The 16,507-nt window shown below is 34.8% G+C and overlaps 1 protein-coding gene across 1 annotated transcript in view; it reads left to right on the top strand.

The window, feature by feature from the left end:
* The window catches only part of NUDCD1 (NudC domain containing 1), a 58,006-nt gene that overhangs the window by 6,792 nt on the left and 34,707 nt on the right, over nucleotides 1-16,507 (top strand). The window contains exons 2-3 of the mRNA XM_016158985.2: nucleotides 1,643-1,797; nucleotides 14,034-14,219. Coding sequence (XP_016014471.2) covers nucleotides 1,643-1,797; nucleotides 14,034-14,219 — 341 coding nt within the window. The remainder of the gene's footprint in view (nucleotides 1-1,642; nucleotides 1,798-14,033; nucleotides 14,220-16,507) is intronic.

Genomic DNA, 16,507 nt, shown 5'->3' with positions numbered 1-16,507 from the left:
ATGTGGGGCCAGAGGCAGACTTTTTTTTTATGCACTAGCAGCACAATTATGAAGAAAATGTATTTGTTGTAAAATTGTCTAATATTATTGCTTTGGGCCTTTACAGTACTGTGTACATTTCCTGTAGTATTGAGTTTCATCCACACAGTGGTGCTAGAAAACCAAGAATTTTTGATTGTTTCCCTCCTAATCAGTGGAATATGTGTTTCTAAGTGTTCCTTATAAAAGAGATACTTTCTGAGTTATATAATAACAATTTCCTCAGCTTCTATCAAATCCATCATAAAAGTATAATTATTTTACTTTTTAAATGCTTCCAAACTGCAGTCATCCTTAACCTGGATCACTGCAATATCTTCCTAATGGATCTTCCTGGATTTATCCCTGCTTTGCTCCAGTATTTTTCTATACTGTAGTTATAAGTGATCCTTTTACAATTTTGAATCTGGACTTTACCCTCCTGCTTAAAAATCTTAAATGAGTTCTTATTACATTGGGGTTATCTACAAATACAAATAAAGACAGGCCTTCCATGATCCAACCCCTGGCCAGCTCTATAGCTTCATTCATCTGTAAGCTTTTCCTTGTACAGGTCTGTTACTCTGTATTTCTGCCAGTTTGGCCTTCTTTTGGGTCTTCAAACCCAAGTTTTTCCTCCTACATTTACCTGCTTTCCTTCTGCCTGTGATAAGTAGGTATGTGTGTAGGTGTATTTCTTCTTAAGTTTTCTTTATCCTTTGTAGCTTGGCTCAAATTTTAGAAAGCTTTCATTAATCTCCCCAGGTAGATCAGCTCCCAGTGTTATTTTTCTCATGATAACAGTAATTTTTCTTAATAGCATTTATTATGCTTTAATCATATATTTAGTTATGTGATTACTTAACTAATGTCCATTTCCCTGCTGGATCATAACTGCTAAGAAGGTAGATTCTGTGCTCATCATTGTGTCACTGGTACCTATTAAAATATTCGTTAGATAAATCTGTGAATGGACATAAGTCACCTAGGACACAAAGCAGGTAATAGAATTAGGAGCAGGTGAGCATTCTGGAAAAAGAAAAAAATACTCGTAATTAGAATACAGTAAGGTGAGTTTTATATTAAGGTAAAGTATTGGCCCAGCTTGGTCTACTTATGTTTTTCCTGTTGGAGCAGAAATTAATTCTAGGTCACAGACAGTCCTGAACTGTACAGGTTCCCATCTGGAAGGTAGTAAAAATGAATGAGAACAATAGGCAAAAGCATTTTAAAAAGCATAAAAACATATGAAGTAGATTTAATATTTGCCCAGAAGACAGGAAATCCTTCACTTTTAGATTTTTTCTTTTCTTTTTATTCATAATTACAAGAAAGAGATGCCTAAAAGAAAAGAGAGTCGTGGCATGAAAAGCCTATCTCCTGTGGCCACTATATTCTAAGTGCTGTAAGGGCAGAGACCATGTCAGTTCTGCTCACTGTTTATCCTCTGCACACAGTTCCTGGTAGGTGCTCAGAAATTGGTTTTGAGTGAATAATACAATGAATGGTCCCGAAAGCCTTTGTAATTAGCATTCTGTGATTTCTTTGCTGGGTAGCATTCTGCAGCAGGGATCAGTCTGCGGCGAAACTTTTAATACTTAGGTTTATTTTTCTTATATTTCAGCTGTGGCAGAAGTAAAACTTCGAGATGATCAGTATACACTGGAACACATGCATGCTTTTGGAATGTATAATTACCTACACTGTGATTCATGGTATCAAGACAGTGTCTACTACATTGATAACCTTGGAAGAATTATGAATTTAAAAGTGATGCTGGTAAGGAAAAAATATATAATCTTATGATTTTCCAATAAATTTGATCTGCAGTTTTCACTTTGATTTTGATGTCCAGAGTGTCCATGTCTGCTTTCTCTATGTGAGGTGCTATCCCCAACCATGATAGTGGATTTGTCTGTTTTTTCTTTTAGTTAATTTTTGCATTATGTATATTTATGTTAATTTGGTACAGAAATTTAGGATTGTTTTGTCTGCTGTGGGTTGGTCCTTTAGCATTATGAAATGTTCCTCTTTATTTCCAGGCTCTGGGAATAATTTTTAACTTGAAATCTTTCTATATTAATATAGTCATGCTGGCCTGTTGTTATATATTAGTATTTATATATTTTTTTAAATCTTTTTCTCTCAGTTTATCAGTGTTCTTATTTGCAAAATGTATCTCTTGTAAAGAGCATATAGTTGGGTCTCTTTTTTATCCAGTATGACAAAATTTGTCATTCAGCTGGAGGGCCGAGTACATTTTATATTCAGTGTAATTACTGATGTGGTTGGGTTTATGTTACTCTCTTATTAATTTTTTTCAATTTGTTCCATTTCTTAGTTCCTTTGTATCTATTTTTTGGGGGGGGGGGAGGGTTGGGGGAATTAAGGCTTTTTAAAAAATTTTTTTAAATTTCATTTAATTTTTACTTTTGGCTTTTTTCTAAACCTGTTCATATTATTATTTTTAATGGTTAATTTAGAGATTATAGTATCCACCCTTAAGTTATCACAGTCTGCCTCTAATTAATATTATTCCACTTAAAAACCGTTTAAACCTTACAATAATATTTCTTTTACTTACCACCTTTTGAGCTATTTTGTCATATATTTTCCTCCTTCATATATTGTAAACTGCATAATACTTTGTTAATATCTTTGCTTTAAACAGTCATCTATTAATAGCTTCCCAACTACTCTCTGCTTCTTCCAGCCATCCTCACAGAATAATCTAACTTGCTTGTCTACACTTATCATTTGTCACTTAAATTCCTTTATTTCCTTTATGATGAGATTCATACTTTTTAATACATAATTTTAGAGTAGGCAGTGTGTTCCTGTGATTTAAAGAATAAGAAATTATAAAAGGTATTTAGTGAAGTTTTTCCAGTTTTTTAATGTCTTGTGTTCAGTACCCATATTCCCTCTGCAACTTTTTTTATTAGTTTCTTGTGCATCCTGCCAGATGTGGTTTGTATTTGTGCATGTGTCTGTGTGTTTTGTTTTTTTGGCAATATAAGCACAAAGTGATATATAGTCTTAAAATACAAAGTCTTCATCTTGGCGCATGCAGTTTTTATTTAATGCCCTTCTCTCCAACCCTCTTTCACCACTTTGTATTTACTACATTCTAGTTATCCCAAACCTCTGCATTTCGTAGCCTGTTTCCTCCAGCCCTTTCCCCATGTGATTTACTCTCACTGGAACATTCTCTCTTAGTTCTGTCAGACTGCTTCCCAGTATTCACTTAGTCCCAGGTAATCATTTCATCTAGAAAGTTGTCCTGATTCTTCCCTTTGCTTTCTCAAGAATATTCAAACCATTGGCTCTCAGATCTACATGGACTGTGAATTTCCTCTAAGCCAGGGATGGGCAAACTTTTTCTGCAGAAGGCCAGATAATAAATCCTTTAGGGTTTTTGGGCCAGCCAGACAGTCTTATGTCACAACTGCTCAATTTTGTTGTAGTAGTATAAAAAAACCAATAGCCAGTAAGTAAATGAATGAGTGTGGCACCAATAAAACACTATTTACAAAAACAGACAGTGGGCCAGATTCAGCTCGTGGGCTATAGTTTGGTGACCCTTGGTCTATCCTGTAGGTCTTTCATATATTTCTTTAATCCTAGCGCCCAGGAGAAAGCCTGGCCAGCATGTTTGTTCTTATTCTTTGGAGTTGGCTTTGCGTTCTTGATAGGATCTTCCTCTTATTATCCAGATACAGGTATGAGTCTTTGGTTTGTTGAGATAAATCATTTTACTGATTGAGAAATATTTTTTTCAACAAACATTTATTGAATGCTACTATGTGCTTAGTAGCCACATATCTAAATAAATAGATGACATGTAACAGTGGAAGTAGGCATAAGATGCAAAAGTAGTATGGAGAAGGAAACAGTTTAGTCTGTGCTTGGCTGGGAGAGGGGTGGGGATAGGGTAACAGTTGAAGGCCAGAAGCTTGTTTTATCATTTCATCCATTGATAATCACAATTTAGGATGCCAATTTCAATTTAAGTCACAAGATCGATTGGAAATCTGGAATAAACGTTTAATGATTTCATTTGAAATACTAGAGATAAGCAGTGTGGACTGGTCAGTATGTTTTTCTTCTCTCATTGGAAAGTTTCCATAGGAAATCAAATAGAGTTGACTCTTGAACAATGTAGAGGTTACGGATGCCGACCCCTGTGCAGTAAAAAATTTGTGTATAACTTTTGAGTCCCGAAAAACCTAGTTGTCCCTTGGTATCCATAAAGGATTGGTTCTAGGACACTATCCCCCGACCCCGTTCCCCGATACCAAAATCCATGGATGCTCAAGTCCCCTATATAGAATTGCACAGATTAATGCATGTAGTCAGCCCGCTGCATCCATGGACTCCCAATCCTGTATCAAAAACAGTACAGGTATTTATTGAAAAATACTATGGATAAGCGGACCCATGTAGTTCAAACCTGTGTTCAATAGTTAACTGTGCTATAGTTTTATTAAGGTAGCTTATTTGACATGGAATCCAAGTAAAGACTAATATGTCTTTGATTCCTTTTCCTGACTTATTCTCTTGATTCTATGGACACCTTAGAATAACTCATTATAGTTTCTTACTTAGTTTAGTCTCTCTTTGCTTGCCTTTGGACTTATTTAAGACACTATACACACTTAAATTTTGTATGCACTATGTGTTTGGACAGTGTGTACAAAGAACCAAATGCTCTATACACACATGTACAACATTGCCCGTAGACAGTCATACATATCTATACTCTGCCTGTAGTTTGCATTTTATTGTGTGTTTTAAATTTAAGGGCTTTTCCATTGTTTAAATTCTATTCTGTTATTTATTTATTTAGTTTTTATAAATCTAAAATCTGGAAATTTTCTAAGAATATTCACTTATAATCCTAATTCAGTCCCATAGTCTGATTTATACTATTCAATCAACATTCAGAATACTTACTGAATACTTACCATATGTTATGCATTATTTTAGAAAATGAAACTGCTGTATTACATAAAATAAAGTCTCTTCCAGTTTATTAATTGACAGTACAATTTGAACCACTTTCTTTCCTCTCTTACCCAAATTGAATTTAACATTGAAATAACAACCTTTTTGGTATATGTTTATACATGTTCAAGGCAATGTATGCTTTTCCATATATATAATGTATTTTTAAATTAGTTTGATTTCCTGATAAAATTAAAAGGTTTTTTAAAAATTTTTATTGATAAGCAATAAGGAAACCATAGTTTAAAATAGGTGACTTCGGAAAAGTTTCTACAAGTTGCCTTCCTTTTTTGTTCTCAGTTATTCTCCAGTTTTTTACTAGGGTAGAGAATTGGCATTTTTATGATTTTCCTTTTTACCCCAGCACATAGTATTACCTTCCATTTATTTAGCTCTTCTTTTATGTCCTTAAATAAATTTTTATAGTTTTCCCTTGATCTTATGCTCATTTTATTAATCTTATACTTAAGTATTTTATAGCTTTTTCATTTGTTGTTAATAGACTTGTTAAAGACTTTGTTGTATAAACAGCCACCTTATTTCATAATTCCATATTTTTTTTACCTATTTCTATTTAAGCTTTCAGAGTATACATTTATATCATCAGCAAAAGTAAGTGGGTTTATCCCCTTTCCAATGTTTATAAAAATGGAAATAACGTTTCTGTGTCATTTCATGTTTATCTTATTGGTGTTACTAAATCAGACCTCTAAGACAGTGTCAAATAATGATGAAGATTACAGATATCCTTGATTAGCTCTTAATTTAAATTGTAATGGGTTTTAAATTTACTGAAGAAAATACTGGGACTTCAGGTCAAGATGAGAGAGTAGATAAACTCGCCTCCTCCCATAGCCACATCAAAATTACAACTAAATTACAGAACCACCACTTTTGAGAACCACTTGAAGACTAGCTGAACTAAACTTCTACAACTAAGGATATAAGAAGAAGCCATGTCAAGACTAGTAGGCAGGGCAGAGACACTAAATAGGCTTGTCCCCCACCCACAGGTTGCAGTTAAGAATCGGGAGGTATATATCTTGGATTCAGAGGTCTCCTTTGAGAAGGGAGGCATCCCAGCCTCTTATTGGGCTCCCAAGCCTGGAGCATCAGTGCTAGGAAGAAGAATCTCTACAACATCTGCCTGTGAGAACCAGTGGGTACTCCATCCAGCTGAGAAAGACGGATGCTGTAGACTAAGGTTTCCTCTTAAAAGGCCCGAGCATAGACTCATTCACTCACAAACACTTACCCAAAGCTCCAGTGAAGGAATAGCCACTCAAAAAGTGCCAGGGACATACCGGGAAGAACTGAATTAATCTGGTTATAGGGTGAGGGCTGGAGGGCAGATCTCCAGGATGGAAGTGCTAGCAAGTGCCGTTGCTCCTTTGTTGAACCCTTCCTACGCCTTGTTTGCAGGCGCAGGCCGATGCATGCAGGCACCAAATCTGAGTCTCCATCAACCTGGCTAACATTTTTTTTTCTCACCCTAGTGCTTCCCTCAGACTTTGACTCACTTAAATCATGCATTGGCTTGAACTTTCAGTGACTGTTCCTCACAAGCGGCCAACCTCCGTTAATGCTGTGGACTTTCCTAAAGTCTCTCAAAGGACTACAAATTCCAAACAAGCAGCAGCTGGCTTCTGCATGCCCTGTATCTCTTGCTAAGCAGCCTTAAGCCCTGTATTAGTGGCAGCCAGCATAGCCTCTCCTAGGCAACTTCAAGTCCAGCGCAAGCAGTTACCAGCTACGTATCACTTTGTAGCTCCTACTAGGTAGCTCCAGGCTAGCTGACTTTGGCCCGCATCAGAGCCCCTACCAAGAGGTCCCAGAACCAGCACACCTGGTGGCCAGCTTCAGTTCATACCAGAGCACCACCCAGTTAGATCCACAAATGACACATTCTAAGAATGGACTCGGCAGGCACCAGAGCCCCTCTAAAGTGAGTCCTGTTCCATTCAGCCTCTGCACAACAGCTCATATGTTCTAGTCACAGCCAGTCCTCACAGCCAGTCAGCCTGAGGGTCAGCCTCACCTACTGATGTAGCAATACCAATCAAGGTTCAACTACAATAGGAGGGCATGTACAACCCACACAAGAGGCACCCTGGGAGCACCTGGTTCAGGTGACCAGGGAGACTGTGCCACTGGGCCCCTCAGGACACTTACTACATCAGGTCACCAAGACTGGGAGATGTAGATCTACCTAATGTATAGAAACATGTTCCAAATGACAGAACAGGAAGGCACTCTAACATAAAGAAAACGAAATGGAGGCAAGCAATCTCCCAGATGCAGAGTTCAAAACACTGATTATAAGGATGCTCAATGAACTTAAAGAAAGAATGGACGAAGTCAGTGAAATCTTATACAAAGAGACAGAAACCATAAAAAAGAACCAGTCAGAAATGGAGAATATAATAACTGAAATGAAGAAAACATTAAATGGAGTCAGTAGCAGATTAGATGAAGCAGAGGATTGAATCAGCAGTTTGGAAGATAAGGTGGCAGAAAACATAGCAAAAAGGAAAAAATTAAAAAATTGAAGATAGTTTAAGGGGGACCTATGGGATAACATCAAGGATACCAACATTCACATCACAGAGGGAGAGCAAGGGATGGAAAATCTATTTGAAGAAATAATGACTGTAGGCTTCTCTAACTTGGTGAAGCAATAGACATATAAGCCCAGAAAGCACGGAGTCCCAAATGATGAACCCAAAGAGGCCCACGCCAAGACATATCATAATTAAAATGCCAAAGGTTAAAGACAGAATCTCAAAAGAAGCAAGAGAAAAGCAATTAGTTACTTACAAGGGAGCTCTCATAAAACTGTCAGCTGATTCTCAACAGAAACTGCAGGCCAGAAGGGATTGACATGAAATATTCAAAGTGATGAAAAGCGAGGCTCTGTAACTAAGATTACTCTGCCCAGCAAAGCTATCATTTAAAATCGAAGGACAGATAACGAGTTTCCCTGACAAAAAAGCTAAAGAAGTTCATCACCACCACGCCATTATTACAAGAAATGTTAAAGGGACTTCTTGAAGGACGAGAAGGAGGAAGAAGAAATCATAAATATGAATAATAAAATGACTACATACTTATCAATAGTTGTTTTAAATGGAAATGTAATAAATGCTCCAATCAAAAGACCAGGTGGCTGAATAGATAAGAAAACAACACTCATCAATATCCTGCTCACAGGAAACCCACTTCAGATCAAAAGACACACACACAGACTGAAAGTAAAGGATAGGAAGAAGATATTTCTTGCAAAGCAAAACAAAAAAAGCTGGAGTAGCAATACTTATATCAGACAAAATAGACTTTAAATAAAACAAAGGCTGTACCTGGAGAGGATATTTCATAATGATAAAGGGATCAAGCCAACAAGAAGATATAATCCTTGTAAACATTTAGACACCCAATGTAGGAACACCTCAACATATGAAGCTAATATTGAGGTCGACAGTAATACAGTAATAGGGGACTGTAACACCCCATTGACATCGATTGATGGATCATCCAGGCAGAAAATCAACACAGAAACAGCAGCCTTAAATGACAAAAGACCTGAGGAATTTAATTGATATTTTCAGAACATTTTACTTACATAAGGAATCTAAAACAACAAACCAACAAACAAAACAGAAACAAACCCATAGGTAGAGAACAAACTTATGGTTGCCATATGGGATGGGGATTGAGAACTTGGTGAAAAAGGTCAAGAGATTAAAAAGTACAAAATGACAGTTACAAAATCTTCAGGGGGATGTAAAGTACTGCATAGGGAATATAGTCAGTAATATCGTAATAACTATGTATGGTGCCAGGTGGATACTAGACTTATTGAGGGGATCACTTTGTAAGTAAGTTATATAAATGTCTAACCGTTATGCTATAAACCTGAAACTAATGCAATATTGAATATCAACTCTAATTGAAAGAAAAGGAAATATTTACTGTTGGTTTTTGATAGCTTTTATTTTTATTAAGAATAGCTGTTGAACTTTATCACATGTCTTTTCAGTACCCACTTAATATTAATAATTGTCTGCTTCTATTAATTTATCAATGTAGTGATTTAAATTAATACTAAATTTCATAATTTTCTAATTTCTTAATTTCCTAGAATAAGTCTTTTTTGGAAAGAGTATATTCTTTAGATTCATTGTTGGATTCTATTTGCTACATTTTATTTAGAATATTTGTATTTTCCCAAGTTATAGTTTTTTATTTTGTTTTTGCCGATATCTATCAGATTTTGATTAAAGCTTTTCTGGATTCCTTAAACAAATTAGAGCTTTCTGAGAACTTGAATGGTTTAATATTGAAACTATCAGTTCTTTGTATTTTAATGATCCTCTTTGGACTGATTGTATATCTTGTTGTTCTTTGCAGTGGTAGTTCTCTAATCACCTATCCGATTTATTCTATGTCATTCAGACTTTCTAGGTTAATTTTGTTTTGTTTTGTTTTGTTTTGTTTGCTAAGGAAAATAATCCATTTCCTCTTAAATTTTCAAATTTATTGCTGTAAAGTTTAATGTATTATGCTCTTAAGATTGTTATTTTTTCTTTATTTTTCCTCTTTTTCCTTAACCAAACTTTAGAAGGTATTATTATTTTATTTAATTGTGTTTGAGTCGTTTTAGTTTATTTTCTACATAATTCAGCTTTTGTCTTTGGTTTTCAAATAGTATTGTGCATCAAAATCATTTGGAGTAATTGATCAAAACAAAAGCTAATTTCAGGTTACCATTCTCAGATTCAGTGTGTCAGGGTAGGTTATAGTCTGGGAATATGCATTTTATCAAGCATCTCAGATGATTTTGCTTGTGGTTCAGTGACAAAGTTTTGAGAAACTCTGCACCTGAGTTTATTCTGAAGAAGAATACCACACTTATTTCCTATTATTTTTCTGATCAGCAACAAAGGAAGTCAGCTTGTTCTTTGAACTTCTTCCTGTTTTGGGGGCACATTGGCTTTTTTTTTTTTTTTTTTTAATAAAGCAGAAAACTATTATTCTAATATCCATTATGGTGTTTTGTTTTGTTTTGTTTTGTAGTGAAAGGTACACATACCCAAATAACATACAAGCTTTTTTTCATGTGGCTAGTGTACAAATGACCACCCTTGTTAAATCTGGGCTAAAAATTATTGTGGTCAAAGTGAAGACAGAAGGGCCCAAGAAAGGAAATCCACATATTTTGCTTGGACTTTAGATTTTACCAGGAGCCAGCAGGTGGCAGCAGTTCAACACAGGTTTATAGAGGCATTATACTTCCTAGTCAGTTTAATTTGTAGGTTTATAATCCTTAATTTTAGAAAAATGACAATTGAGAGGAAGTATGCTTAGGAAGGAGAAAATACCTTAGGGAAGAAAAAAAGTATTTTAAATTTAGTTCTTTATTATATCATTTTATTATGATATGGCTTATTTTAAAGTAATGTGTTCATTTTAATATTTCAGGAATTCTGTCATAATTTTTTTCCCATTTACATGAAAAACTAGTTTTTTTTTTAACTAAAGAAGAGTGTCATCTTGTGTCTCTTTAAATTACACGTAGAGATCCGGAGAGAGTTGCTGGATTCCTTTTGTAAGCATTCATTTGTGAAGCTGTGTCTTGGAGTGACAGGTCACAACTACTTGTTAGTCCAGCTCAGTTATATGCCAATATGTTAATTTCTAGACCTGAATTTCAGTTTATTTTCTATGGTTGAGTTTATTAATAGGGAGCCATTTATTTACCTGGTTTAAAAAAAGCAGTGGGGAGAGTAAGTTTTTGGAACTGTGTGCTCAATGCATTTATTGAAAGCTTTATGTTACATAGAGATGTTACTCAAACTACAATTAATTCTAAACATGTTAAGGCTTTAGCAAAAAAAAGGGAGAAGGAAGATTTTTTTTTCCAAATAAAGTTAAAAGTTATTAGTGATGAAAGCCTTTCTTCAGAAGAGGATCACTTCCCTTTAAAAGGGCAAAATTTTAAATGTCAGTGTCTAATAATACTTGTAAATGGTATACTTATTTAATTTTACTTGACCATTTTTTAAAAAACTTGAATAGCCCTTTCTATAAATGTTAGAAAAATGTTCTGTTGGTTCAAATCTTGTCTCTTTGTAAATGAAACTAAGAAAGCTGTAAATTACTATTTAGAGGTTTTTTTCATAAACCTGTCATTTATATATTAATATTTATTTACTGTTTATAGTGTCATTAATATATAGTATGTAGACATAATTTTTGTAATATGTTTTATTGAATCATAAATCTACATGAAAATACTCCATAATTAGCTAGAAGGAAACCAAATATAATAGTTGTACTCATAGTGGGATTTTGGGAAGGGGAATATTCTAGAAATGCAGTGAGATCTGAGGTATCATTTGTTAAGAAAACTTGGGAAATGGTTTTTCTCAAGAAATTGTGAAAAACAGGAAAGAACATCATTCTTTGGACTGTAGTCCCCCAGGATTTGAATCTTGGCTCTGCCATTTTCTGTCAGTGGAGTCCCAGGCATTTTATGGAATCTTTCGAAACAGAGCTCTTTATCATCTTAAAATGGGGTAATAATTTCACCTTCATAGGGTTTGGTAATAATTAAATGAGATGGTAAAACACCAAAGCATTTATTTGATACAGTGCTTTTACACTGTAGTCATTCAGTAAGTGTTCCATTTATCAGTGAAATTTTAATTCTCTTGCAATTCATCTGTGAAGTGTTAGAATGATTTTTAGCAGCTTTGAACATAGTTACATTAACATTTTTTGTCTAGAAGAGGAAAACGATCAGGGGGATCAGGACATCATAGATGCCACTTGCATGAAGTGTTATGAGAACACTTTGTAAAACTGTCAATGGAGGCTATTCAGAAATAATTTAATATTCTGATTTAAGATTTATCCAAGAAAATATTTTATTGCATACAGTCCATTCAAAAATAAAAACGTACCCTTCGAAAATTAATTTCAGAAATCAGGAATATTTATATTTAACTTAAGAGAAATACTATGTGTTTTCTTTTGTATATTAATGTAATTAATTTTGGCTTTATATTTACATACTAGAATATCTTAATCATTTTATTGGATATTGTGCTCATTTATCTGATAATTAGACTTCTAGCAATCTGTCAGAGACGACCTTGTATTTAAAAGAAAATGGCTTAAAACAACCTTTATAATTATGTATGAAATGAAGGATAACGACTTTAAGATGTTTCAGCTTGCATTCTTCCTAATTTTACTTCACTAGATTAGATGCAGTGAAGGGCATATTGAAATCACTGGAAAGCTTTACTTTGAAACAAATGTTTTGAGGAAGAAGTCTCATTTTATTTTATCTTATTAGTATCTTTAAGTTATATCACTCATAAATTGCTCAGTGGGGAAAAGAAAATAGCCAGGCAATGTATTTGAAGCAAAATGGGAAAGTTTACCCTCACCCTTGTTCTCCCTGACCACTAGTCTCACTCTAATCTTACTGTCCTTTACAATGATAAACACTATTAACAGCCCAGCATGTGTCTGCCTATACCTTACTCTGTGTTGCCTGTTACGACATTTATTTCAACATGTATGGATTTATGCTGTACATATTCTGCATCTTTTTTTTTTCAGTTATTTTCTTGGAGATCTTTTTATGTCAGTGTATAAGTCCACTTTAGTATATTTAACACTTATTTGGATTTATATATACCAGTAAAGGAGAATTCACACCAAGGGAACCACAGAGTGTTTCAGTAAGAGGATGTAAGAAAGGACTTATAAGATTGGGCTTATCCTGGGTGATTTGGGGGAGGATTTGGACATTATCAAAAGTTTATGCCAGCTGTGTTTGTCATTGCATTTTAATTGTTTAATTCAGTGTTATGTAAATCAGTAAAATATGAGTACAAAAGGAAGGAAAGATACTGTTTCAAAGAAAACTAAATTGTACGCTTTAGAAACAAAGGTGACTAAAAAGCTGGAGGCTAGTTAGGACATTGTTTATAGTTAACTAAATTTTATCAATATACGCATTTAATCTAAACAGTTCTAGGAGCAGGGAATGAAATATGGGAATCAAGGATTGTTTTTGTTCTGTAGGAAAAACTGTTAACTGAAAACTACAACAACAAAAAATTATTGAATGTGGTGTATGAGAGGAAGTTTATTTTCTGAATTGCAGGTCTTTTTCTATATTTTCTTGTAAAATGTTTTAATGATGCAATCCGTCTTACAGCTTTAAATTATGAGGACACGGCACAATAAAAATGTGTTAATAAAAGCCTGCCTAAGTTAGTCTAAATGTAGTGTTTTCATACCACAGGCTGATGTCTGCACAGGCATTTAGAACATAATGCGGTATTTTCAATTAGTTAAAAATGCTGATCATTAACCTTAAGAATGAAGAATAGATTACTGCATTGTATTAATTATCTATTTTTGTCCGGCAGTTTAACTTAAACTTAGTGACTTATTGTTATACCTCGTTAGGTATAACTATGCTGTATACCTGTAATTAGTATAATATTGTATGTTAACCATATTTTAATTTAAAAACGTAGTGACTTGAAACAATAAACATTTTGTTATCTCACAGTTTTTGTGGGCCAGAAATCAGAGTGGTTTGCTTGGCAGTTCTGTCTCAAGGTTTCTCATAGGATCATAGCCAAAAAAGATGTCAGCCAGGACTGCAGTGATCTGAAGGGGTGACCAGGGCCTGCCAAGATGATTCGCTCACAGGGTGCTGGTTATTGTCAAGGGCCCTCAGTTCCTCCCCATGTGGATCTACCACATGCAGTCCAAGAGAAAGAGCAAGACAGACATAAAGTCTTCTGTGACCTAGTCTGAGAAGTCATATACCATCACATCCGCTGTATTTTTTGGAAATGAGTCAGTAATACAGCTCATACACCTATGCAGTTGAATTAGGTTACTGTACTGTAGATATATATTCTGTGTGTATGGACTAGTGAGCGGGAGAGATTAATTTATGATATTTGACTTCTTTTTAGGACACCGCCTTAGGTAAACCACGAGAGGTATTTCGACTTCCTACAGATCTGACAGCATACGACAATCGCCTTTGTGCATCTATCCATTTTACATCTTCTACCTGGGTTACCTTGTCAGATGGAACTGGAAGATTATACCTCATTGGAACTGGTGAACGTGGAAATGGTGCTTCTGAAAAATGGGAGGTGAGGTATTTTGTTTTTTAAGATTTATGCAAAGTCTGTATATATAAATTAATGACCTTAATTTTGAAATGAGACTTTTTAGGAATAGTTTATGTGTGACCTTTTGGTTTTTATAATAATGTTTTGAATATGTTTTTAATTATGAAGTACATACCTTTTACAAAACTAATATGTTAACCATTCCTGATTTGATCTGGGGTCAATGCACTTGTCAAGAATTGCATTCATTTTTCAACAAATATTTATTGTCTTATATGTGTAAAGCAGTACATGAAGCATTGACATTGCCTCCTTCTTGAAGGAGAGTTAGCCAGAAAATTACATTAGCATATCCTTTCTCCTCTTCTCATGTTTATTTGCTGGTGTGTCTATGGTCTAGCACGCTTGCACTACACCACTCTGCTAGCTGTCTGGTATGTTTACATTGGTCAAATAGTGAGTTTACCAGAGTATTTCTACTTAGAAAAATATACTACAACATAAATATAATAAGGTCCCATTCTCTAAGGTACCATTTTTACTTCAGTTTTCTTAAAACGATGTAACAGATTTAAATCTGAGGGGCAGGTTAGGATTTTAATAGTAATAAATAAGGAATTGATTTCTTTGGAACCATAGTTTTTGAAAGTGTGGCGAAGAGTGGCATTGCAACTGTCTAAATCGCAGCAGGTGGCATTAGATTCTGGGCAGATAAAGAGATGTATTTATCTCTTATAAAACATTTTTATCAGACCAACAGATAACTACCAAGACCAGGTGTTAATTATTTGAGAAAAACCAAGAAGGCCTTGGATCAAAATGGTTTACCTTTCTTACTAAGTTAAACTAAATGGTAAAATACCAAATTTTATTGTGTTCAATAAACTAAACAGAAAACACCATATATGACCAGAACAATAGCCTGTTTACTGGGGGCCTTTGCAGGCCTTTGCAGGCAAGCAATTTTGATATTCATTTTAAACATTGTGATATTTTCTAATCTGGCCTCCAGTAGTAACTTTTTTTTTCTTTCTTTTACTGAGGCAGTGTGGTATATTTCACAACTATGTGAAATAGTTGGAAGGAGTTTGGGGAACAATGGGCAGGAAATACATGAATGAGAATTTATCTGTTATCAAGCTGTATCGATTCTATTGGTTTTGAGCAGGAAGAGACACACTCACCTTCAGCTTAAAATAACACTGCATCTTTAGCTAGAAGGAAATTCATATGGGTTTATAATTCATTTGTTTCTGCTGTGTATGTCCTCTTGGCACATATTAGGCCTTCAATAATATTTTTTAAATCAATGAAAAATTTGAATCTATTTCATGCTTTAGTATACATTGCCGTAAGGAAATAAGCATTCTCTGAGTTTTTTTCAGTTAATAATAACTTTGGGGATCGGGGAGGTAGGGAGTGAGAAAGAGAGGGGCCTTGGGCATTAACGGAGTGGGAGAGATACTGTAGAATACTTGGGGGTTTGGTGTAACAGCAGGGAAGCTAAAGGTGGGAGTGGTTAGGGGGTGTGGTAGGCCAAAAGGGGCCAAGCCAGCGTGATGGTGCTGACTGAAGTGTAGAAAGAAATGAGACAGAACACCGCATGCTTCCCAAATGCCTTGCCTCTAGTACCATGGGGTGCTATATATCAGCAATATCATGGTTGAGTTGTTGGCCTTGTTCAGAAGACTGGAAACTGTAGCCTGACAATTTTTAAAAGTCCAGACATCTACTCTCTGGTCTGATTCCAGGCCCTTTGATGTACGTGAGAGGAAAAGAGAAGGAAACGATGACTAGCTACTTGTACCAGGGAACACTTATTTTTCCTTCTTCCCTTTGTCTCACCTAGTCCCCCAAATAAAAGTAAAACTCACTCGACCAACTAAAAACCTGTCTTTATCACCTCTGTTTTGAGGATTTGAAGTTTTGTTGTTTTTCTGCTTATGGAAGACTTTGGAGAGGATCCCAAAGGTCTGCTGTTCGAATAATTTTGATAAAATTGCCCAAACACACAGGGAAATTGAAGGCATTAAAGCACCCTGCTTTATACGGCTTTTAAGAAGAAGCAGATATGAGGGGGTTCCAGATATAGAGTTTAAGAAAAAGCTAATTTTTGTCTTTTAGTTAGGCATTTTTTAATCTATTTTTTCATTTATTTGAAAATCTTGTTTAGAGATGTCTTAAAACTTCTCCTATTTAGTATTTACTCTAATAAAAATATAATAGTCTTAGATTATATGTTCCTGGTATAAAAAAGAATTTGATAACTTCTTTGTGTCTCCATATTATGCTTAGATTTCTTTTTTAAA

This window comes from Rousettus aegyptiacus, unplaced genomic scaffold (genome assembly GCF_014176215.1).
Source record: "Rousettus aegyptiacus isolate mRouAeg1 unplaced genomic scaffold, mRouAeg1.p scaffold_m13_p_15, whole genome shotgun sequence".
Taxonomy (NCBI): Eukaryota; Metazoa; Chordata; class Mammalia; order Chiroptera; family Pteropodidae; genus Rousettus; species Rousettus aegyptiacus.
Note: the sequence above shows the minus strand (reverse complement) of the source record. Positions and strands in the feature narration are given on the sequence as shown.